This window comes from Pygoscelis adeliae, unplaced genomic scaffold (genome assembly GCF_000699105.1).
Source record: "Pygoscelis adeliae isolate BGI_AS28 unplaced genomic scaffold, ASM69910v1 Scaffold141, whole genome shotgun sequence".
Taxonomy (NCBI): Eukaryota; Metazoa; Chordata; class Aves; order Sphenisciformes; family Spheniscidae; genus Pygoscelis; species Pygoscelis adeliae.
In genome coordinates this window covers 3622565-3644613 of record NW_008824231.1, presented here as the reverse complement: position 1 = coordinate 3644613, position 22049 = coordinate 3622565, and the positions used below count along the sequence as shown (strand labels likewise).

The following is a 22049-nucleotide window of genomic DNA, read 5'->3' as shown; positions in this document are numbered from 1 at the left end:
GGGTCAGCTGTCCTGGCTGTGCCCCCTCCCAGCTTCTTGTGCACCTCCAGCCTTCTCAGTCGGTAGAGCATGGGAAGCTGAAAAGTCCTTGGTTTAGTGTAAGCACTACTTGGCAACAACTAAAACATTGGTGTGTTATCAACTTTGTTCTCATCCTAAATCCAAAACACAGCACTGTACCAGCTGCTAGGAAGGAAATTAACTCTGTCCCTGCCGAAACCAGGACAACAGTTTGGAGGAAACATTAAATCCTGGGCAAACTCTGATCCCTTTATTTATTTGAAAATTCATGTACAGACTTTAAATTTAAAGCAATTAAAAGAAATGTCAGCCAGGACCTATAAATCCCTTAATGCAATGTAATACTCGAATTATAACCATTCTAATCCTTGCAATATAAACATTTTGGTGGGAATTCAACCCACCATCTACATAAACACCTGTGAAGCTGAAAAGTCCTTGGTTTAGTGTAAGCACTACTTGGCAACAACTAAAACATTGGTGTGTTATCAACTTTGTTCTCATCCTAAATCCAAAACACAGCACTGTACCAGCTGCTAGGAAGGAAATTAACTCTGTCCCTGCCGAAACCAGGACAACAGTTTGGAGGAAACATTAAATCCTGGGCAAACTCTGATCCCTTTATTTATTTGAAAATTCATGTACAGACTTTAAATTTAAAGCAATTAAAAGAAATGTCAGCCAGGACTATAAATCCCTTAATGCAATGTAATACTCGAATTATAACCATTCTAATCCTTGCAATATAAACATTTTGGTGGGAATTCAACCCACCATCTACATAAACACCTGTCCACACCTCTTCACCATGTGAAATCCATAGCAGTGCTATGCAAATAAGATGAGAAAGAATTGTCTTTCATTTCCACGTATTTCTTCTCTTTGTGGTTTCGTTACCACCTATTTTTAAAGAAATACATGGAGATGTTTACAAGATCTTGTTAAAACAGTACAAAAAATGTCAGCAGAATGAGTTCCAAGGTAGCAGTAGTTTTCTACCACACACCAAGCAAAGAAGAGCAAATTAAGACACAAATCTTGTTATTAAAATGCATCTGTAAGAGTATTAGCTCTGAACAGAATCCAGCATCCTATTCAATAGACGTTCTAAGCAGAAAAACAACAGAAGCTCATCACTGCAGATATTAATAGTTTCCTGCATATACTCATCCACAAAATGTCTTGATCTTTGAGCAGCAAAAGTAGTGCAACTTACTTCCTTATGAATTTATTGTACCCTCCATCTCCCAAACTCCTCCACTGCAATACTCCCACTTTCCCCTGTGACTAAGACAACGTTCAGGCCCTCATCCCCTCACCTTCATTTTTGGGGTTCCCCACGAAAGCCAGACCCAGCTGAGAGCAGCACACGTGCTCAGCGATTTGGTTCATGCTGCAAAGTTGCTATTACCAAGAAAAAGAGCCCCGTGCTGAGCTGGCAGGTCTCTCCTCGAGCACCAGCACTAGTAGGACCTCTCTATGTCACCCAGCCTCTGATTTTCCACACGGATATAGCATGAACCGCAGAGAACCGGAGTCCTCAGCATGCTCCTGCTTCTGGCTGAGAGGCCCAATGAGGAGCTGCAGGCACCATACCCAAAATGTGATTTACAGACACCAAAGAAAGCGTTGTTTTCTTCTAAGAGGCCCACAGGGGACGGGTGGGCTGTCAGAGGCTTTCCCAAGCACGGACACCGCTGGGATTTCTGCTCTGGCTGGAGCCCAGCCTGGCACCCCCAAAACCTCCCCATAGTTACAGCTGCCACGACCTTCTCTACCGCCTGCTTTCATGTCCCTCATCATTTGGGGGTTGAACGCAATAAATTTAGTGGGTTTGCTACCAAGACAGCGGAGGGAAGAGTGCTAGTGGCTGTGAAGAAACCGCTTTGGCAGGGTAAGCCTCAGGCCAGGCCGGTCCTCAGTGACCGGCCACCGGCAGTGGTCACTGGCAGCCCCTTTGGGGAGGTGCCGTACCTTGCAAGCCAACGCTGATTTTCTTCAGGAATACATCTGGGTCGGGAAAAAATGCGATCACAACTAAGCCACCGCACTCTAACGCGGCTTGAGACCTGCCGGATGAGGCGCCGGGAGGGAGGAGAGCGAGCCGTGCTGTCCCTGTCGGGGGGAGGACTCGAACCCGCAGCTCTTGCTCTCCAGCATTGCGCGCCAACCCACAGAACCCGAGCACACCACGTGACACCCCTTCCCCCCCGCCGCGTACTGCCAGCACTTCCGCAAACATCGCGGTGGCTGAGTGACAGGGGGCGGCGGCCAATCGCGGCGCGTGGGGCGCCGGGGGGCGGCAGTCTCTCCTCAGCGGCTCCAGCGCTCGGCCGCGGGAACGTTAACGGTAAAAGTAACGGCTGCTGCGCGAGCTGCTGAGGGACGGGACGGGACGGGACCGGGACGGGACGGGACGGGACGGGAGGTCTGCGTGTGCCATGGCCGCGGGGGCGGGCGGGATGAGCTCTGCTGGCCCAGGCCCGGGCCGGCCTGGCCTGCTTTGTGGAGTCAGGAGCGGGCCGCGGCTCGCCTCAGGGCGCCTCGGCCCCGTCGGGTCTTGCTGCGGGGCGGGCAGGTGGGGGTAGGGCCGCCAGCTGTGTGGGGTGGTCCCTCCCCAGCTGAGGGCCGCTCCTCAGTGAGGCCTGTTGATGATGATCATCCTGAACGAGCGATGTACGCTGCTCCTCAGGAGCAGGAAAGCTGTCTGCCTCAGCTGTAGGCTCGCAGTGTTGGAGGGGATGATGGGATCTGTAGCTGCACTTCACACCTGATATTTCCAGTTCATTCATGCTGGGTGTGGGCAGTTCTGCTCTTCCACATTTTTTGAGTAAGGTAGATCATCTTCAGAAGTTACTGTGCATCCTTAGTTTTGTTTGGTGCTGATTTCTGCGTGTGTCTCTTAATAATGATATTGTTAAGTCATAAGCGTATGTAACAAAATATGCATGTCCTTGTACTTTTTTTTTTTTTTTTGGATGGCATAATGTAGTAAGTGCTTTGTTTTACTGGTTTATATTTTGGTGTGTTGTCACAGCCTTCCGATGGAGATAAAAGCAGTTGTCAGAAGATATGAAACAAGAAATAAGACAGCAGGAACAGAACTGTCATCATCCAAATCCCGAGTTGATTGGAGACGTACTAAAAGGGAGCTCATACTACTTGACAGCAATGACGAATCCTCAGGTACCTCTGAGGAGGAAGAACCTACTGCATCAGAAGATGAAGCAGACGAAAAAGATGAAACTGTTGTGAAGAACAGCCTTTCAGATCAGGAAGAGAAAAGCCACGATGGGGAAGTAACAGAAGATGGTGAGGATGAGTACATTGTGCCTGGGAAGCGTAAAAGGTTGAACACCTCTGTCTTGTATGACAGCGATGAAAGTGAGGACAGTGATATACTTGTTAGAAAAGTTTTTGCTAAACGCCAGTGTATAATGGATGAAGATGAGAGTTCCGAAGAACAGCAACCTGATAAAACCTGCCCTGCAGAAAATGTTTCTACTAATAGGAAACAGAAAGTATTTGCAAAATTGAAAGAACTTGCAAGACAAAGAGCAACTCGGAGATCCTGCAGCAGTGAAAATTGTGAGGTCTGGGTTTTATCTTTGAAATTCAACTGGAGAAAATGCTGAATGTAGGGGAAGGTGAAGACTAATAGATCCAAACCAGTGGGATTTTATTTATTTTACTTTGTTTATTCATAACAAGTCAGTAGTTCTGTCACATTTTAACAGCTGTCATGTTAACTAGACAACAATATTGACTGCTGAAAACCTTTATCTTGAGTTTAATTTTAATCACTGAGGATTTAAGAATTTCCTTTCATTTGCTCTTTCAGGCATTCTGATGGCTAAGCAGCTTAGAATGCAGGTATCTATCTTCTCTACATAGTCAGAAAGGAAAAACTTCTTTATTATTCCTTTTTTTTCCGTAAAGAAGAGATGCATGGAAGGACTATCAAATGATTTTTATAAAGAAGCAAAATGCCTGCTGAAGTAACTTAGAGATCTCTTGTTAGCTTAATTCCTACAAAACGTCTGAAGAGAGGTACATGGAGATGGCTGATTTAAAGCTGAAAGTAATTATCATGTAGTACAGAATGATGTATTTTTTGGAAACATATTATTTCTTGTTAATTGAATAAATGGTGTTATTAGAAGGTCAAAAATCTTACCCAGTGTATGTAGTATTTCGTCATTGCAAATACTGAAAATTCTTGTGTTTGAAATCCTTTTTAAAATTTAATTAGGATTCTAATGATGAAGCAGAAATAGAAGAGGAACCACTCTGTCACTTGCCCCTCACACCAACAGAAGGTAGTGAAACTGACAGTGACAGCATGAAAGATTTTATAGTAGAAGAAGAGGAAGATGATGATGACAGCACAGAGCACGTAAAGAGTGAAAACCAGCCACAACAGAAGGAACTAAATACATCAAATAGCGAGTTGCTGGCATACTACGTCCCACACTGTAAGATCAAAATTGGTGACAGTTCTATATGTATAACTTGCTTGTAGTGCTATAATAAATATTAATGAACTGTAAATATAAATACTGTGTAATAGGATATGATAGTTTAAAAGCAGATTCCTAAAAGTCTTCAATTTATTGTGGAAGTACTCTGTTTTCCACAGTGAACTTTTACAGTCTTTCTGTGTATTATTAAAAGGAGGGTATAATTTGGGTGGAAGGAGGGGAAACCCTATTGCACAGATTAAGTTGGTCTGATTTAGGATAAAGTAGGCTATCTGTGATGCAGTCATTCCTGTGGAGACCTAAAAGCATCATCCTCCATCTTCTGATATAGGCTAAGAGCAGCTATGTTAATTCTGGCCAAATTCTGTTCTGGAGAGTGATGTAAAATTCTTGCCGTGAGTTTGCGTTTTTTGGGGCTTGTTTGGGTATTTTGCCTTTTTTTTTTTTCTTTGATGTATTTTTATTCCATGGTGGTGAGACTTGGGAGCACAGGTCTATAGGGGTTTCTGAATTCATTGGTCAATTTCAGCCAAACTGCACAGAGGGAGAAAACTTTTCAAGTTGATCTTTTATGAAAACTGGTATCTGGATGGAGCAGGGAGATTTGAAACAGAACTGTATGCTAGTTATCTTCTTACGTATTTTGTTGTTCAGAAGCAGGTATGTACTGACTAGACAGTTGGTGCTAGTGTAGATGGTCGCAAGCATTTGTGGTATTTCTTCCCCAGTAAAGACTTGAGCAGAATTGTGTGTACTTGAAAGAAAGTTAAAAAAAAAAACAAACCAGACAAAAAACCCACACATAAGCCTGGCCTTCTCTGGTTTGCATTATTTCCTGCTATTCATAGAACAAATTATTCTCTTCTTTTGGTGTTTGTAGCTCTTACTGTGGGTTCTTCTTGCTGAAAGGACGTGTGACTTTAGGATGCTAAAATTCATTAAGATCATTGGGATGAGAAGCACTATGTAAAGGCAAGGTCTTCAGGGTGTGGATGTTGTATATTGAAATTATTTTTAAAACCATATTTAAATTACTTCAAAATTCTAAATTTACAATAATGGAAAAAAAAGAATTCTTCTTACAGGACTTTCAACATTGCTTACTTTTGTTGTTGTTGTTTTGGTAAATTCTGGTTATATTGCTTTCTTCCCAGTATCTCGCTGTGATCATTATGTACACTTCAAAAGAATAGTAAAGGCTTTCCTCATAAATGCAATTGATGACACTTTTCTGAGCTCATTGTATGGTAAGTAAATTGCATTAAATAATATAATAGTGCCTTCAAAAGTTACACAAAGACATTTATTCTAGAGAAAGATGTGTTTCCTGATTAGAGTATAGGACTGTGAGTCCTGAGATCTGTTCTTGGTTTTGCTGCTCTGTAACTTTGGGGCGGGGGGGGGGAATCTATCTGAAAAGGATAGAGTAATCTTGGAAAAATGTGTAGACTTAATTCTTTTAAGCCTAGAAGGCATTCTGAGGGAAGTGTTTGTGTGTTACTAATCAGTAGTAACAGTTCCAGCATGAAAGTGAAATTAACTTCAAAGTAGATAATGAAAACATTGCAAGGTCAGCTGATTTGTCAAAATGTCACGTGCTTCATAGCTTTTTCTGAGGAATTTGATAGATAATAAATAATTTTATTTATGGAGATTACTCCATATCTGATTTTTTTTCTTTTTTTTTTTTTAACATTTGTGCAATTTCAGCTGCAGTCAGTACTTGTCTTGTTCTTGCTGAGGAGGTGCTTTTTGGCATTTGGCCTAGTGGGGCTGAATGGCAACTTCACGTGTAGTTTCAGAAGCACTGTAAAGAGGGGATTAATGGGAGGACTGTCAGTGTCAGGTTGTGGAAGGAGCAGGCAAAGTGCCAAAGGGAGGAAGTTTTGGTGTCATCAGGAACTAAGAGGGAATGAAGAAACTGAAGTACCCCACAGACTTCAGAAAAAAGGCTGCGTATTCCTGGAGCTAAAAATTTCTTTCATCTGCCTTTGCTAGGTCTCTCAGGTGTTAGTTTTGTTTTGTTTTACCAACTGAAAACAAGCTTATGAAAAGTCATAAGTAAACTTTGCCAGTTCTGTGTTGTAATAGCTTCCTTCTATTTCAAACTGTATCTGCTCTACAAAACTAACAACTTCTTGCCAAGGTGCTAGAAGTAGATCAGCTATGCAGGTGAGTTCTATCTTTCTGAAGAACATTGTATATTATGAACATAGCCTAGCATTACAAAGATATATTTTTTATAACACAGAATGGATTTTTCTGAATTAATGGAAGTGAATCTCTTAATTAGTTTGAATCAAGAGCAGCTACTTTAGTAATAGAGTTCAGACTTGTCTTTTATTGTGAGGGACAATAAAACAGCCTCTTCAAGCTTTTAGTATAGCTCACTTACTGAAAATGTGTGTAAAGTGTATATGGAAAAACAGTTAATTGTAATTATGGTGGCTATAATGATAATGACAGTTAACTGGTTTTATATAGAAAGCTAGATAGCCAGTGGTCCTCCTCGGTTCTGTTTGTTTGATAACAGCATTGCTAAAAGACTAGGGAAGGTAGCTGAATTTATTTGTATGTCTCTACCTGCTGAAGCTTGAGACAGTATGAATTGGCCTGCACCTATGAAAGTCCTGTTTAATTCCTGCAATCCAGCACGTACTTGGGAGACAGTTGTGGAATAGCGGTAGTTTTACTCATCCTCATACTTGTTTATTTCTTTTGCTTGAGTAAGTATTTGGAAGTACTTACACTGCCTAACTCAAGGCATCTGACTGTGCTGCTGAAGTGTAAAGGTCAGTTGCTTTGTGTTCTTTATAAGTGATGAAGAGAGTTGTCAAAATTTCTGCTGTGAAGCAGCTCAGAGCAGTTTGTTTTCATGGATTGCAACCTACTCCCTTATACATTATGAACAGCTTAGATAAACTGGACAAAAAGCTTTTTTTTTTTTCCCCTTTTCCATTCTTTTAAATGAGATCAAGTGAATGGGTCTCCATTTGGGACGACCCATTTACTTTAACCTTGATTGTAGAGTTTATTCATGTACCTCTTGTGATACAGACTTTTAAAATAATTAAATGTATCAGTTTATGAAAGATGCATGGATCACTTTTATGGATAACAGTAGCAAATGTATTCAGTAATAATTTATTAAAATCATTCATAGTTCTTAGTATGCAGAAGCATAATGTCGTTGAAAATTTTATTTGAAGAAACTTGTACAACATGGGGTGGTCAGCAAATTAGTAATGACTCTCACTGAACAGATGGAACAAGACAAAAGAAGTATGCGCAAGATATGTTGCTCTCACTTCATTATTTGGATGACCGCTTCATTCAGCCTCGTCTTGAGAACTTAATCTCTAGAAGTCGCTGGAAGGATCGATATAAGGTATGTAACTTCTACTTCAAATAGTGAAGTCGGCTCCAAATCATATTATTAGTGACAGATTTTTTTTTTTTATACTGTAATTCTCAGTAAAGGTACAATAATTGCTATAATTATATATACTTTTTAAATAGAAACTCATTGTTCTTTACCTTATGTAACTTGTTTTGATGCTTATAAATATTGGAAGTATTTTATGTGTTTATAACCAGATAAGCGTTCAGGTAACAGAACAGAATCTGTTCTCAGTTACCTGAATGCTTCTTCTGCTAACTTCAGCAGATAACTTTTTGAGGATTTTTTTGTGACTTGCTAAATGTTATAACAAAATTTCTTCCTCCTCCCACAAAAAGATAAACCAATATGTTCATAATGAACCTTCTACTACTTCAAAAAAAATGAAGTCAATATACAGTAACCTAGTCATTGTATGCAAATTACTAGAATAGTATTAGTGTGATAGGTGTGGCGATCTAATAATCACTGTAATAATGGAGTATGGCCAGTGGAGAGATACAGTGTATTTATTTGAAGCAGACCAACTGATACAGTTCCACCCCCGCCCCCTCCAAAAAAAAAAGAGATGAAAGAAAAATAGTGCCATGATGCGGGAGCCATTCTTTAGGTCTGAAGCCGAAAGAAAGAATTAATGAACTAGAACTGAGTGAAGTGTTGGAAAATGACTGAAAAGGTGTATGTTCGCAACTGAATGGTGAAAGCCTTGAGATTTTAATCTCTTTGGTTTCTCTTGCACTAATTTTGTGTGAGTGCAGAGTACTCAGCAGCCTATTTGAGGCATCTTTCAGTTTACGGAGATTCTTTAATGTTATTTGAAATCTGTTTTTCAGGAGCGTGTGGATTGTTACCCAGACGTTCGCATTATCTTGAAAAATCCAAAAAATATGTCTTGTCAGGCCTGTGAATTGAATCGGTATTGTAAGTTTAATGTGCTGCTCTCTGGAAAGCTTTATAATAGTAGAACTTTGGAAGCAGATGACTTCATGTCAGATGACAAGCAGGTAACTTAAAACAAGCACCCTATATAATTATTTTTAAGCTTTGTCTAGTGTTACAGAAAATCATACAAAGAATAGAAATCCTATCAACACATCTAATGTCTATAATGCTAGATGCAAGAGTTAAGCTACTGTACTTCCATGTCTAAACCCTATTAGTTTTTAAAATATGAGGACCATTTTGCAGTTTGGAGGAGTATAGTCTTGGATTTAGCCAGGAATTATGAAGGAAGTTCCTATGAAACTTAAAAGGATGAATAGAGGCATTCCCCTCCAACCCTCCCCATCCTTTCTTATATGTTGGGAAAGAGGTAATGAAAAGTATCCTCAAATAAACCTAACTTTATCAAGAAAATAAATCTGATATTTTTCTGTGGCCTTTGTTTTTGCCTGCATCACAATGATCGGTGTGCTGTTTCCTCCCCACTTTTGCCACTTAATATTAGTACCTGATGCAGCACATGTACTTGCACTGCAGTAAGTGCTCATAAGTATACCCAACCATGAGATGGACTTCATGATATAAAAGATAAAGGGCTGTAAGGCATATGATAGGGTTTATTGATAACTCTTGCCCTCAAGTCAAAATTGATATTTGCCTCAATTTGTCCTCTGCTTCAAATCTCTGCAGTCTGAGTGTCATCCAGGGCAAGAAGGAAACTAGGTACATGGCATCCTGCACCTCCTCCTCAGCATGCTTGTCTTTTGTGGTGCATGGGGAGGCAGTCTGAAACTATGTGTCAAAGAGGCTGATGGCACGCATGAAGATTCACATACTAACCAAAGTTCTAAGATGAGCACTCGATCAGTTATTTCTAAAGTAGCTTTTTGTTTTGTCAGAGAACATTTAATAGAAGATTGAAAATCCTAAAGTGAATACAGATCTTAAAGAAAGGAAAACCAGTGGTAAAGAAATGACATGACTGAGTGATGCTCTGAACATGCCTGGCGTTCCTGGTACCTGAGGAATACTATGATTTTTTTTTTAGATTAGATTCTATCTCCGTATGCCAGGAGTCTGAGGCTTTAAATCAGGAATGACATTTGCCTCAGATTTACATATATCCTAAATATCAGAAAGCCTTTTCACTGAAATTAGATCACTTGAAAGCCCTTTACCTTTGTGTGTGCCTATAATGCCCTTAAGACTTTCCCAACAGGAATCTTGCATTGATTAGCTTTCAGAAACATTACAAAAGTAACTTTCTGTATAATGGACAATCATCTCCATTGACTGATTTTGTTTTCTATTTTGTTGCAAGTAAGATTTGTTCTACATTGGGTCACTAGGTTTGCTAAGTCTGTGCCTACTATGCCTCTAGCATTTGGAGCATCCATGTGCACTCCAACAGTTCTTGTTTGCTCTGGGTCAGAACGTTGAGTGAAATAGTGCCACTATCATTCTCATAGTCCAAGTGCAGCCTAGTCAGAATTTAATGCTTCTTCCTTCAGATTTTTTCACATCTCCTATTTCCCATGTAGCTATTCATTCAGGACAAAGTATCTTGACATCTAAGTTGCATTGACACTTGAAATTGCTGATGTCCTTTTGAGAAGACTTATTCCTAACTACGTCAATGCATTTTATTAGAACCCTTTTCTCATTACTGCATTATCAGAAGTACTTGTCCAAACTGGAAAACATTTCCATTTAGGTAGTTTTGCAACTTTTTCTCACTCAGTTGTCTCTACTAGGACATTTTGGATTAAATTATATTTTTGGAATGAAACACATCTTTCATGTTGTTACATGATGTTGCACTAGGCAGTCATTTTAGATGACTTGAGCAGTCAATTTTGTTGTATTTCACAGCTGAGACTTTTGAAGACCTTGACTCTTAAGAACCTGGGTGTTCCTAATATTTAGGGATCTTCCCTTCAAATTTACAGCTACCAGTAATTGTTATGATTAGGTGTGCATATGACCTTCTTAAGTAATGTAATTCATGACCTCTTATGATAAACTCAAAGCACACGATTTGTCAAGAATAAAATATTGATACAGTTGTGTACCGAGCTGATATCCAAGTTCTGCCTTTCTTCCCTTTCAGGAGCTGTAGAAGGTATACTCCTTTTCTTTGTGAGTGTAAAAGTATTTTTGAATACAGCTGAAGTTCCTCACAGTATTTGCTGAAAAGAAAAAAGTGTCAGAACAAGTTGTATTTACAATATATTTTGAAATGCGGTATAATAGGTTTTCTTATACAGAAACCAAAGTGAAGCCCTCATCAAACTGGAAGTACACCTTGCTGAAGCTCAAGCCTATATTGTTTGGATCTTTGCAAGTATTGTAACTGTGCTGGTTTTGGCTGGGATAGAGTTAATTTTCTTCACAGTAGCTAGTATGGGGCTATGTTTTGGATTTGTGCTGAAAACAGTGTTGATAATACAGGATGTTTATGATGGCCATAAAAACTGTGATGGCCAGCTGATGGGACACCCACGTGGTGCTTAGTTGCTGGTTGGGGTTAAACCATGACAGTCTCATCTCCCAGAGGTGAGAAACAGCACCACAGGGAATACATACTGCAAGTGAGGATTTACATAATGCAACCATGTGAACGAATAAAACAACATTGTGACCAGTGACTCTTAAACTAATATAATGAAAGCTTATAAAAAATTTATTTTAACACACTCTGGTCAGATCTGTCGTTATCTCGAACCCTTCAAGCCCCACGTTGGGTGCCAAAAAGAACTGTCGTCGTTTAATGCCAGCTGGCAACTAACCCCCACCCAGCCGCTCGGTTACTCCCCCCCAGTGGGATGGGGGAGAGAATCAGAAGAGTAAAAGTGAGAAAACTTGTGGGTTGACATAAAGACAGTTTAATAGGGAAAGCAAAAGCTGTGCGCGCAAGCAAACCAAAACAAGGAATTCATTCACTCCTTCCCATCGGCAGGCAGGTGTTCAGCCATCTCCAGGAAAGCAGGGCTCCATCACGCGTAACGGTTACTTGGGAAGACAAACGCCATCACTCCAAACAGCCCCTCCCTTCCTTCCTTCTTCCCCCAGCTTTATATTACTGAGCATGACATCATAGGGTATGGAATATCCCTTTGGTCAGTTTGGGTCAGCTGTCCCAGCTGTGTCCCCTCCCAATTTCTTGTGCACCCCCAGCCTACTCGCTGGTGGGGTGGTGTGAGAAGCAGAAGAGGCCTTGACTCTGTGTAAGTGTCCTGGTTTCGGCAGGGATAGAGTTAATTTCCTTCCTAGTAGCTGGTACAGTGCTGTGTTTTGGATTTAGGGTGAGAACAATGTTGATAAGGCACCGATGTTTTAGTTGTTGCTAGGTAGTGCTTACACTAGTCAAGGACTTTTCAGTTTCTCGTGCTCTACCAACTGAGAAGGCTGGAGGTGCACAAGAAGCTGGGAGGGGGCACAGCCAGGACAGCTGACCCAAACTGGCCAAAGGGATATTCCATACCATGTGACGTCATGCTCAGTATATAAAGCTGGGGGAAGAAGAAGGAAGGGGGGGACGTTTGGAGTGATGGCGTTTGTCTTCCCAAGTAACCGTTATGCGTGATGGAGCCCTGTTTTCCTGGAGATGGCTGAACACCTGCCTGCCGATGGGAAGGAGTGAATGAATTCCTTGTTTTGCTTTGCTTGCGTGCGCGGCTTTTGCTTTCCCTATTAAACTGTCTTTATCTCAACACACGAGTTTTCTCACTTTTACCCTTCCAATTCTCTCCCCCATCCCACTGTGGGGGGAGTGAGCGAGCGGCTGTGTGGTGCTCAGTTGCCAACTGAGGTTAAACCATGACAGTAAGCACTGCTCAGCAGTGACTAAAACATCCTGTATTATCAACACTGTTTCCAGCACAAATCCAAAACATAGCCCCATACTAGCTACTGTGAAGAAAATTAACTCTATCCCAGCCAAAACCAGCACAATAACTTAGAGATTTGAGGGGTGTCAGTGTGATTATCATTATGTCATCATATTGGGCTCTGTGTGTAATGCAGAATCTAGGAAAATCTGTGTCACAGTTTTTCTTAAATAGATTACAGACCCTTCTGAGCAGCAGTTGTTAATACTCTGTTTTGATAAGTCTGTGTGTGCATGATAGTCAAGAGAGCTAGGCTTTTCCAGCAAGGCTTTTCTTCTTGTTTATTGCAGGAAAACAGTAAGTCCTTGGCAATCATACTAGCACTGATACTGCAGTCCATCATATAGTCATTCTTCCTTATATAGAATCATAGAATCATTAAGGTTGGAAGAGACCTCCAAGATCATCGAGTCCAACCGTCAACCCAGCACCACCATGCCCACTAAACCATGTCCCTAAGCACCTCATCTATGGGTCTCTAAACGTAGATCACTAATTTAAAACTTTTCAGTTTTTCATAGGAAGTGTGTGCCTTGCCTAACCAGAAATAAGTGAACTAGCACAAGAATTTAATCTTTACTCAAATTCCAACTTAACTGTGGAAATAACAGTAGCAATTCCCTCACTGCTGTCCAAACGTTGTCCTACATAAAGCATTGGCTATTCTTCACTTTGGAAAAAACTTGAAATATCCTACTGAATATTGAACTAACTTGCTAGTTCATTTTTGTTCTCTTCAGCTTAACAGCAGAAAATGAGAGCTTTTTTTACCCTGTGTACCCCAGCATCTGGTGAGATGCCTGTCATGTGCATGCTCAATATAGCTCAGGGGATGTAGAACAGACCCAGGAGAGAGAGTTATTGAGCACTTTCCGGTAATTTTTTATAGTGCCTTTGTAATGCAACATTTGTGTTCTTATGGTGACCTTTAATTTAGACTGCTAAAGGTACTGTTCTCAAGTAGTCTTTGAAGTTCTGCTGGCAGTGCGTTGATCAACTTGCCCTGCCAATTGAGAAAAAAGGAAGGAGGAAAAAAGAAAGGAGGAAAAAAGAAAAAAGGCACACAGAGCTACACAAAACTGGCACTTCAAGAACTTAATTGACTGAAAGAGGAGGCAGTTCAGCACTGACAGATCAGATTGAATGGAAACATGTAGTTGAACTATTTTCTAAAGTTTTATTTGAAAATACCCGAGAAAAGTGGATGTGGAGAGAACAAAAACAGACCTCCAACCCTCTTCTTCTGCATAAAACTTTCCTTTTCTCTCATCTCTGAAATATTCTGCTTTGCCAGTAGAAAGAGAAGAGAAACAGCTGTTCCAGTTTTGCTTTGGCTTGCAATGATTGTTCTGTGTGTAGCTGCCAATTCTCATTCCTCCGTGGTCAGGGAGAATGGAACGGTTTAGAGGTATAGGTGTGCCCCACGCTTCTTCGCTCCTGTGTCACCTGGATTATAAACTGTTTTCTGCTCTCAGTCTTGGTGTTCTACTTCCGTTTATAATCATGTTCAGAGGACATGGATTCAGTCACTACATGCTGTGCTATTGTCAGGCTATGCTCCTGCATTCCATACAAAGTGATTTAACACAACTTTGGCTGATATGGCCAGCTTGAGTAGATAAGTTAAGCATTAGGACAGAGTCCCTGAGAACCGTGAGAGGAAAAAATTAGAATGAGTACAGTACTGAGATTCTTTCCAAAGCTGCATTCTGAAATAGCATTGTATTTTTAGACAATCTTTCTTGCTTTAAAAACAATACCTAATTACATTATACGATATTTAGCTATTTGCCTCTGGCATCTCTCCAGCGTAGAAATACTTTACACTTCGCACATAAATGAACTATGAAACTCATTGCCACAAGATACTTTGGAAGCGAAAAGTGTTAGTGGGTCCCAAAAGGGATTAGACAGGTTCTTGGGGAAGCTTCTTCCACACTATGGAACATGATAGTGGGGATGATACAGACGGTCTTAACTGTTGACTGCTAGAAGCTGTATAGTAATGTTATGATCGTTCTGGTGTTTGTTCTGCATCTTATACTAACTTCCTAAATATCTCCTGCTAGCTGTTGTCGCAGGGGAAGAACTGGGCCATCAGTTTGATGCAAGACGGTATCTCCTGTTTTACATCACATAATGTTCCAGATAACTGCCGCACCTCATTGCTTGGGATACTTGAAAAGTCATGAAATGCTCTATGGAACACCGCAGCTCAGTTCTTGATTGTTTAAGTTTTTTAAATGGTACTTCTGGAAATTTGAATCAATCAAGGTTATGTACTGGTTGGTAGGTCTTGCACTTCAGAAGCATCTATAGCACCAAACACAAGCCTTAGCTTTTCAGTTTTGGGAAGAGTAGAAAATGGAGCTGCGTATAGGTACATGTACATGATCAGTAGAGAATTGCAATATAGTAAGAGGAATTTTTTATCTCAAGATGGTTAAAATTTCAGTTAACCATCTACTGTAGGTGAGATCAAAAGTTAAGTGAGTGTGTCTCTTGACTTCAGTGATATTATGCCTGCTTATATCGGTTGAGCCGCTGGTTAATATATTTAAGAAATTAAGTCTATTCATATATTTAAGAAAATATATAAATAATACATATAAATATAAATTCAGTTTATATAATCTTTATAAATAAAATATGCTTTCTGTTACTGTCATTGTCAGTAGATACTGCTAGTGCTAGGTTGTACAAGTAGGTCAGGTGTTTTGGGGAACTGCTCACAGATGCAAACATTTGGTCATGCATTCGGAAAAGCTTCCTGAAAATGTGGGTTGTAAGCATCGATTAAAACTTAACCTTCTCATAATTTAAAAGAGTATTCAGATTATTACCAATGGCAGCGATAAAGGGTATCACTGTTGTGGCTCAGAAGAAATCATTTTGCAATATATAACATGGTTGTTTTTTTGATATATGTGTGTATAATCTGAAATAGCAATACAATTGCAGCTTGCATTACTGATGCAAAGAACTTTGTCCTTTAGCTATTTACCTGCTTGTTACTCGCAAAAGTGTGACAAGACATCAGTCAAACAATGCTGCCCTTGAAGGATACATTGAAGGGGATTTTTTTTAGTAAAACTAAATCAGTGTCTCCTGTACGTACCAGGAGCTGAGTTTCTTTACACACGTTATTAATTACGTTGCTTTTGAGTGTAGAAAACCTGACCTCCGAAAACCAGCCAGATGTAGATTTCTTGCCTGTTAGGCTTTGTCTCCATGGGTTGGAGTAGTAATCGGTGCACCTGTGGGTCATTTACAAGGGATAGATTCCTCTTCTGATTTGCCATTGTATGTACTTGAACTACTTCTCTTGTAGAAATGGAACAAAGCTTACTCTTGTGAAACACAGGATGTCCTTAAATGCAGATGAACTTTGACTCTTTCTCCCTCCCCGCACCTCCAATTTCACATACTCTTAGTGAAGATTAGGATTGCCAAAGATTCTTGTAACCAATACATTACTCAGTATTTTCAGGTAAACACCTTCACCGCTTAGCATCTTTGTATAAAATCTCAGTTCAAGATACGTGCAAATACTTGCCTGTATTTAATGTTAGTGCTGATAGATGAGAATGAATCTACTCTAATCCATGCTCTGATTATGTATTTACATGTGTATTTACCATTTGTTTATCTATAAATACTGCTGTAAAGAAAACTGTTAAATAAGACAGTTCTGTCTTTTCTGCATGGAAATTGTAGAAGTAAAACAGGTAATAACTGGGAGATGCAGAGGCTTTGATTTCTACAGCATTACGGCCTAGCTATACATCCCAGACAGTTGCAGATTAACATTTGCATTGTATAAAACCTTGGTTTTCAGATTTTATTTTTATGAAATCCAATCTCTCTATATATTTATTAAATATATATTTCTAGGCATATGTCTATTTGTATTCATATGTATTTCTTGAAGAAATGTTGAATATGATTCAGTCTACAAAACGCTAGAACTGGTATTTCATGTCCCTAGGAAGTAGTACATATTAAGCAAAAGTAATCAAATAATTTCTCTTCCTCTGCTTTCACAATATGATGGTTGTCTAAAATGTTAGTGATTTTGTAACAAAGTTCCACCAGGAGATAGGAAATACACTACCAATTATAAACATGGTTGTGTTTGCAAGAAAACGGTACTGATAAGCTGCCATTGCATAGACTTGCTGGCTGCCCGCTTGCTCAAAAATTGTTCTGTGTGGCTGTGAAAACTACGTGGTTTTGCGCTGATTTTATGCATGTAGTGCCATTCTGTTTATTTCATTATTCAAAAAATCTACCTAGACTGACTGATAAAATCTTGCTAGACTGACTTAGCCATTCTTTATATTGTCAAGATAATCACAGTTCTATCAGAGAGAATGATTTGTTCACTTTGGCCTAGGTTTTGAAGGTTGGCATGGTGTGTGCAAATCGTACGAGAGTTTATCATCATTTGAAGCACTTCAAATACAAGTTGTATGTGGATTGCAGCTCTGTTGCAGAGTTGGATGGTGTTGAGGATGAACCAGTCAAAGACACAGTCGAACGGCTTTTCAGCCAGTTGGAAGACAGTGGGTGGATTCAGAAGGTACGACTGAGTTATTTCATGTATCCTTTTCCAAGCAGATAAAAGGAAGCTGAAATAAAATGTCTGGTTTAATTGATCAGTTCTGAATTACTGGGCTTCAGTAATATAACTCGGCTTAACCATTCATCCACTTCTGCTAACCCAGTCTCTCAAACAGTGGTACGCTGCTGCGTTCACATAGAGTTTGTGTCAACTTTTGACATGAAGCTTTTTGACAGCTGCATGATCTCTGGGCTGTGGTGGGCAGGCTCCTGTTTCATTTGAAAGCAGCAACACAACAAACTCAAGCTGTAACTTAGAAAGACTGGAAACGTGTACGTGAGGCACAGCAAGAATATTTTACTCTTCTGTTTACGCTGAAGTACTTTGAATTATTCAGAAACATTTTATGAACTATTTTAAGACAACTTGTAGGACAATTGCATTTAGAAAGCTTTCAGATATCATTGCTTCTGAATTGTTATTGGCATGCTTGTTAACGTATTGAAGAAAAAGAAAAAGCAGTCTTTATGTAATTCAGTTATTAAACATTGATAAAATAATACAGGTTTTATTTTACTTGCAGAGATACGATGCTCTTGAAGACTACATGAATGACGCAGACAGTTTCCAAGAAGAGAAAATGGATTAAGTGGTCATACAGCTCTTTGAAAGACATCTTGTAAAAATTTGAATGGCCTGCTTTATCTGCATGCACTTTATCTCTGCTTGGTCTTCAATATTCTTTTTAGGCTGTGTTATACTTAAATCCATATACCTTTAAACTACTGTTTGAGAATGTGCTGTATCTTTTTTTCTCATCTGTGTCAGTAATAACCCAAAGTTTTACCAAATTAGTCCTTCCAGTCTTACTGCATAGGTCACTTTAAGTTTCCTTCTGTTCTTAAGAATAACATCTCAATATCTGTTTGCTTGTGAAATAAAACTTCCACCTGTTTATATTGAGCTGCATCATAGGGAAGGTAGGAGATGCTAAGACCTTTTGAAGTAGGTATATTTGGAAAGGTAAGACTATGTTACACAAGAATGTGTGACTTGCATCTTACCTTCCTTGTTGCTCGTTCTATGCAAGTAAGTCCAACCATTTAGAATGATAGTTACAATAAACAGGACCCAAATGCAAAGATCTATTTCCCCTCTGAGGAATCAGTATAGCCTGTTGCAAGGCAACAGAGGAAATATTCTGCAGTTCTGACTACATAGGCAGCGCAGTAGTCATTCCTCTCTTTAGAGAGTAGGTGATGAGTCACATTACAGGCGTCATACAGCCTGAGTCTGGCTTAGCCATCTAAATGAACACTTGGGCCCACTGTGCTGTCTCTGATAAGCAGCTGGGGCAATTTAGTGAGATTTTAAACATCAAATTACGTTGTGCAAATGTAATGGCAACAACTTGCAGTAACTACAAAATTAAGAGAATGGATGAATGTGGGCAAGCAAGAATTCTTCCAGTGTAACTTAACAGAAAGTCGGAGTTACTCAGAATCATGATGCGTGGTTTACCTGAATTGCGTGAAGCCCAAATCAGAGTTCTTTGGGGCCAGGGGAGTAGATTTTTGAGGCGTTAGGAAGGGTTAAGTACTGTATTGTTCATTCTGAAAAATTGGACATGACCTGGCAATGTGCGCTCGCAGCCCAGGCGGCCAGTCGTATCCTGGGCTGCATCAGAAGAAGCGTGGCCAGCAGGTCGAGGGAGGTGATTCTGCCCCTCTACTCTGCTCTGCTGAGACCCCACCTGCAGTACTGCGTCCAGCTCTGGGGCCCCCAACATAAGAAGGACATGGACCTGTTGGAGTGAGTCCAGAAGAGGGCCACGAAGATGATCAGGGGGATGGAGCACCTTTCCTCTGAAGACAGGCTGAGAGAGTTGGGGTTGTTCAGCCTAGAGAAGAGAAGGCTCCCGGGAGACCTTATTGCAGCCTTCCAGTATCTGAAGGGGGCCTACAAGAAAGCTGGAGAGGGACTTTTTACGAGGGCATGTAGTGATAGGACAAGGGGTACTGGCTTTAAACTGAAAGAGGGTAGATTGAGATTGGAGATAAGGAAGAAATTCTTCACTATGAGGGTGGTGAGGCACTGGAACAGGTTGCCCAGAGAGGTGGTGGATGCCCCCTCCCTGGAAGTGCTCAAGGCCAGGTTGGACGGGGCTCTGAGCAACCTGATCTCGTGGAAGGTCTCCCTGCCCATGGCAGGGGGGTTGGACTAGATGATCTTTAAGGTCCCTTCCAACCCAAACCATTCTATGATTCTGTCCCTGTACTTTGTGCTGCATATAAAGTTAATTGGATGTAGCCTAAGATAAGATGCAGGGCACAGGGGTTTGAATCCAGTTAGGAACCTCCTGCTGTATGCACATACTCTTTTATTAGCCTTTTGTGGCTGAGCAACTTAGTGAAAGGGAAGATATTGTTAACACTCTAGATTCTTTTAACAAGTTGCTCTCTCAGAAGCAAAACTAATGAAACCTAATTTCTCATGGATTTGTCCATAAGAAATCCCCGTATTCGTTATGCCACTCTACTGGTAACAGATATGCTGATTGGCTAGGCAACCGCTGCCAGGTGTATCGCTTAATGGTGAGCATCTGTTGGCTTTTTTCCATAGGAACTGTACCTTAGATTTGTCATTCAGTACCCTTTTTGCAGCATTCATTGTAAGAAATGAACTGCTTTTATATTTTAAGGGGTTGAAATTCAGCAATGGTTTATATGCTATTACAATGAGCTAGTATCATCAGTTCTCCCTTGTACCACATACCGGTACAAGATTTACAAACCACGATGAAAAATACCAGTAAACAGGTTAAGACTTACTCTCAAGTAGGCTTATGTTGAAGACACTATTTCCATACCTTAACTGTGAGTTAGATATGTAAATATTCTGTGATTTGATATATCTTATACCTATCTCCCTGGTTACCAAAGCTGAAGGAAATCTTCTCTATTCTTCTTTCTTCATCCCTGTTCTTCTGGGAATATTGGTGAGAACACACCCATCAACTTAAAAGTACTCAGGAATCTGTCTCAAATATATCCCTTTTAGGAAAAGTAATGCCCCTTGATGCCCCACTTCCTTCTGTTAACAAAATCTCTGTACACTTTCGTTGGCTTCTCTAGAACAATAAAATAACATTTATGTTTGGTGTAACTATATTCCTACAAAGGAAAACCGCTCTGAAATAAATGAGTTTTGTACCACGTAATGGAGTATGCCCTCTCAGAGCCTTCCTGACTGGTCTTAATTTCTGCTACCTTCTGAATTTTCTGAAAACTCTCGAGACTGTATGATTTTTATTTTAAAATTTTGCTATCAAAATGAATGGTCGATTTCTCATTTTGCCACATTGAAACTGTTTGCTACCAAGTTAAAAAATAAGTTTGGGACATTTTGGCTTGCTGATTACTGATAATGCTTCAAGAATACATACATTTTGATTGAAAATGAAAAATTGGCAAATTGTTCAGTGATTAGTTTTACCCGTTTTTTGATACCTACCACACCCCAGATCATGTTTCTCACCTCCTCTTCATTCACCTAAAAAGAGTGAGCTATCTACTTCTTTCTCGTTCCTGCAGGCATTTTTTTCCAGTCTATGTTTTTCTGTCTCTAACAGGGATACAAAAGGATCCTGGTAGAGTTTCTTGGAAGAAAGTGCCTCCATAGGTTTACTAATCTTGTCTGTGGCATCACCAGTTGGACTAAGAAAATGCCTAGAATTGACATCACTGATTTCTATTTCAGTAGGAAACTGATAATTGATTTGGCTTGGCAGGGGCTGACGTAATATTTGTGTGTGTATAGTCTCTCTTAGACTTTGATATTCCCCTCGCTGAGATTGGAGGAAGTGATAATATTTTTGTGGCTGTTCTTTTACCTGAAGAGTTTCTACAAGACAGAGAATGTGAAGTATCATTACATCATGTTTACATTTCTCTACACCACAGGAAATGAAAAGATTGTTTAGAAGAGCCGTATATGTAAAAATTTAGATCAAATTTTCCAGGACAGGCTGTAAATGCTAGTACTTGTACAGCATGAAGTACAAAGAGGACTCTTACCCCCTGAGACTTTCTGAAGACCCCCTAAAATACTCAATAAGAATAGTTCTAGCAGAAAAATTTTGTGCAAATGTCTAATGATGGGAGAAATCAGAAATCTGACCAGTCTTTCATACATCCTTTTCCACATTAGAGAATTTGAGTGGAGTTAGGGGCTGAGAGAATATGTTTGTTCTGATAGGCCATTTTTAATTGTCTTCAGTGTTAATTTTTGAAGTAGTAGCTCTAATTAAGATAAAGTACCTGTCTTAATGGAACAATGAAGAGAGCTCAGTATGTGATTAGACGTGGCGCGGGTGATTAATGATCATACTTGGAAATTACTTTAGTTCCTGTAGTGTTTCGATAATCTGCTCTACTTTAAGCTCTGTAACTGGAGACTCTGATAGCGATAAAGTTCCCAAAAGGTATTTATGCACAGGATCAGGCTTACTAATGTGATGTACTTCTGGGAGAGGAGGCCCGTCTCGGTCTATATTCTATGTCCAGTTCTTGCAGTGGAGTATGAAAAGAAGTGATTTTTCTCCCCGTGTCCCGCAGTTTTTGGAAAGAAAGTCATTTGTGGATCAAGTGGGATGGTAAACTTTGCTAATAGTAGATAGCTGTTACTGTCATTTTTTCGACAGTGAAGGCTTCTCCTGTTTCCAAAAAGCAGCTATTTCTAGAGTTCAGCAG

At 40.0% G+C, this 22049-nt stretch overlaps 1 protein-coding gene across 2 annotated transcripts; it reads left to right on the top strand.

Moving 5' to 3' along the window:
• The first annotated feature begins 2308 nt into the window (after window positions 1-2308).
• CCDC82 (coiled-coil domain containing 82) lies at window positions 2309-18940 on the top strand. 2 transcript variants are annotated; one of them, XM_009334859.1, is made up of 8 exons: window positions 2309-2371; window positions 3059-3614; window positions 4274-4496; window positions 5657-5749; window positions 7766-7890; window positions 8736-8906; window positions 17131-17316; window positions 17882-18940. In XM_009334859.1, exons 2-8 carry the CDS (start codon window positions 3066-3068, stop codon window positions 17945-17947), a joined length of 1413 nt encoding a protein of 470 aa, XP_009333134.1. In that variant the 5' UTR covers window positions 2309-2371; window positions 3059-3065; the 3' UTR covers window positions 17948-18940. The 2 variants fall into 2 exon arrangements, with proteins under 2 accessions (XP_009333134.1, XP_009333135.1); XM_009334860.1 differs by lacking the exon at window positions 17882-18940 and adding an exon at window positions 9535-9567 and having other exon boundaries at window positions 17131-17208.
• Window positions 18941-22049: the final 3109 nt, after the last annotated feature.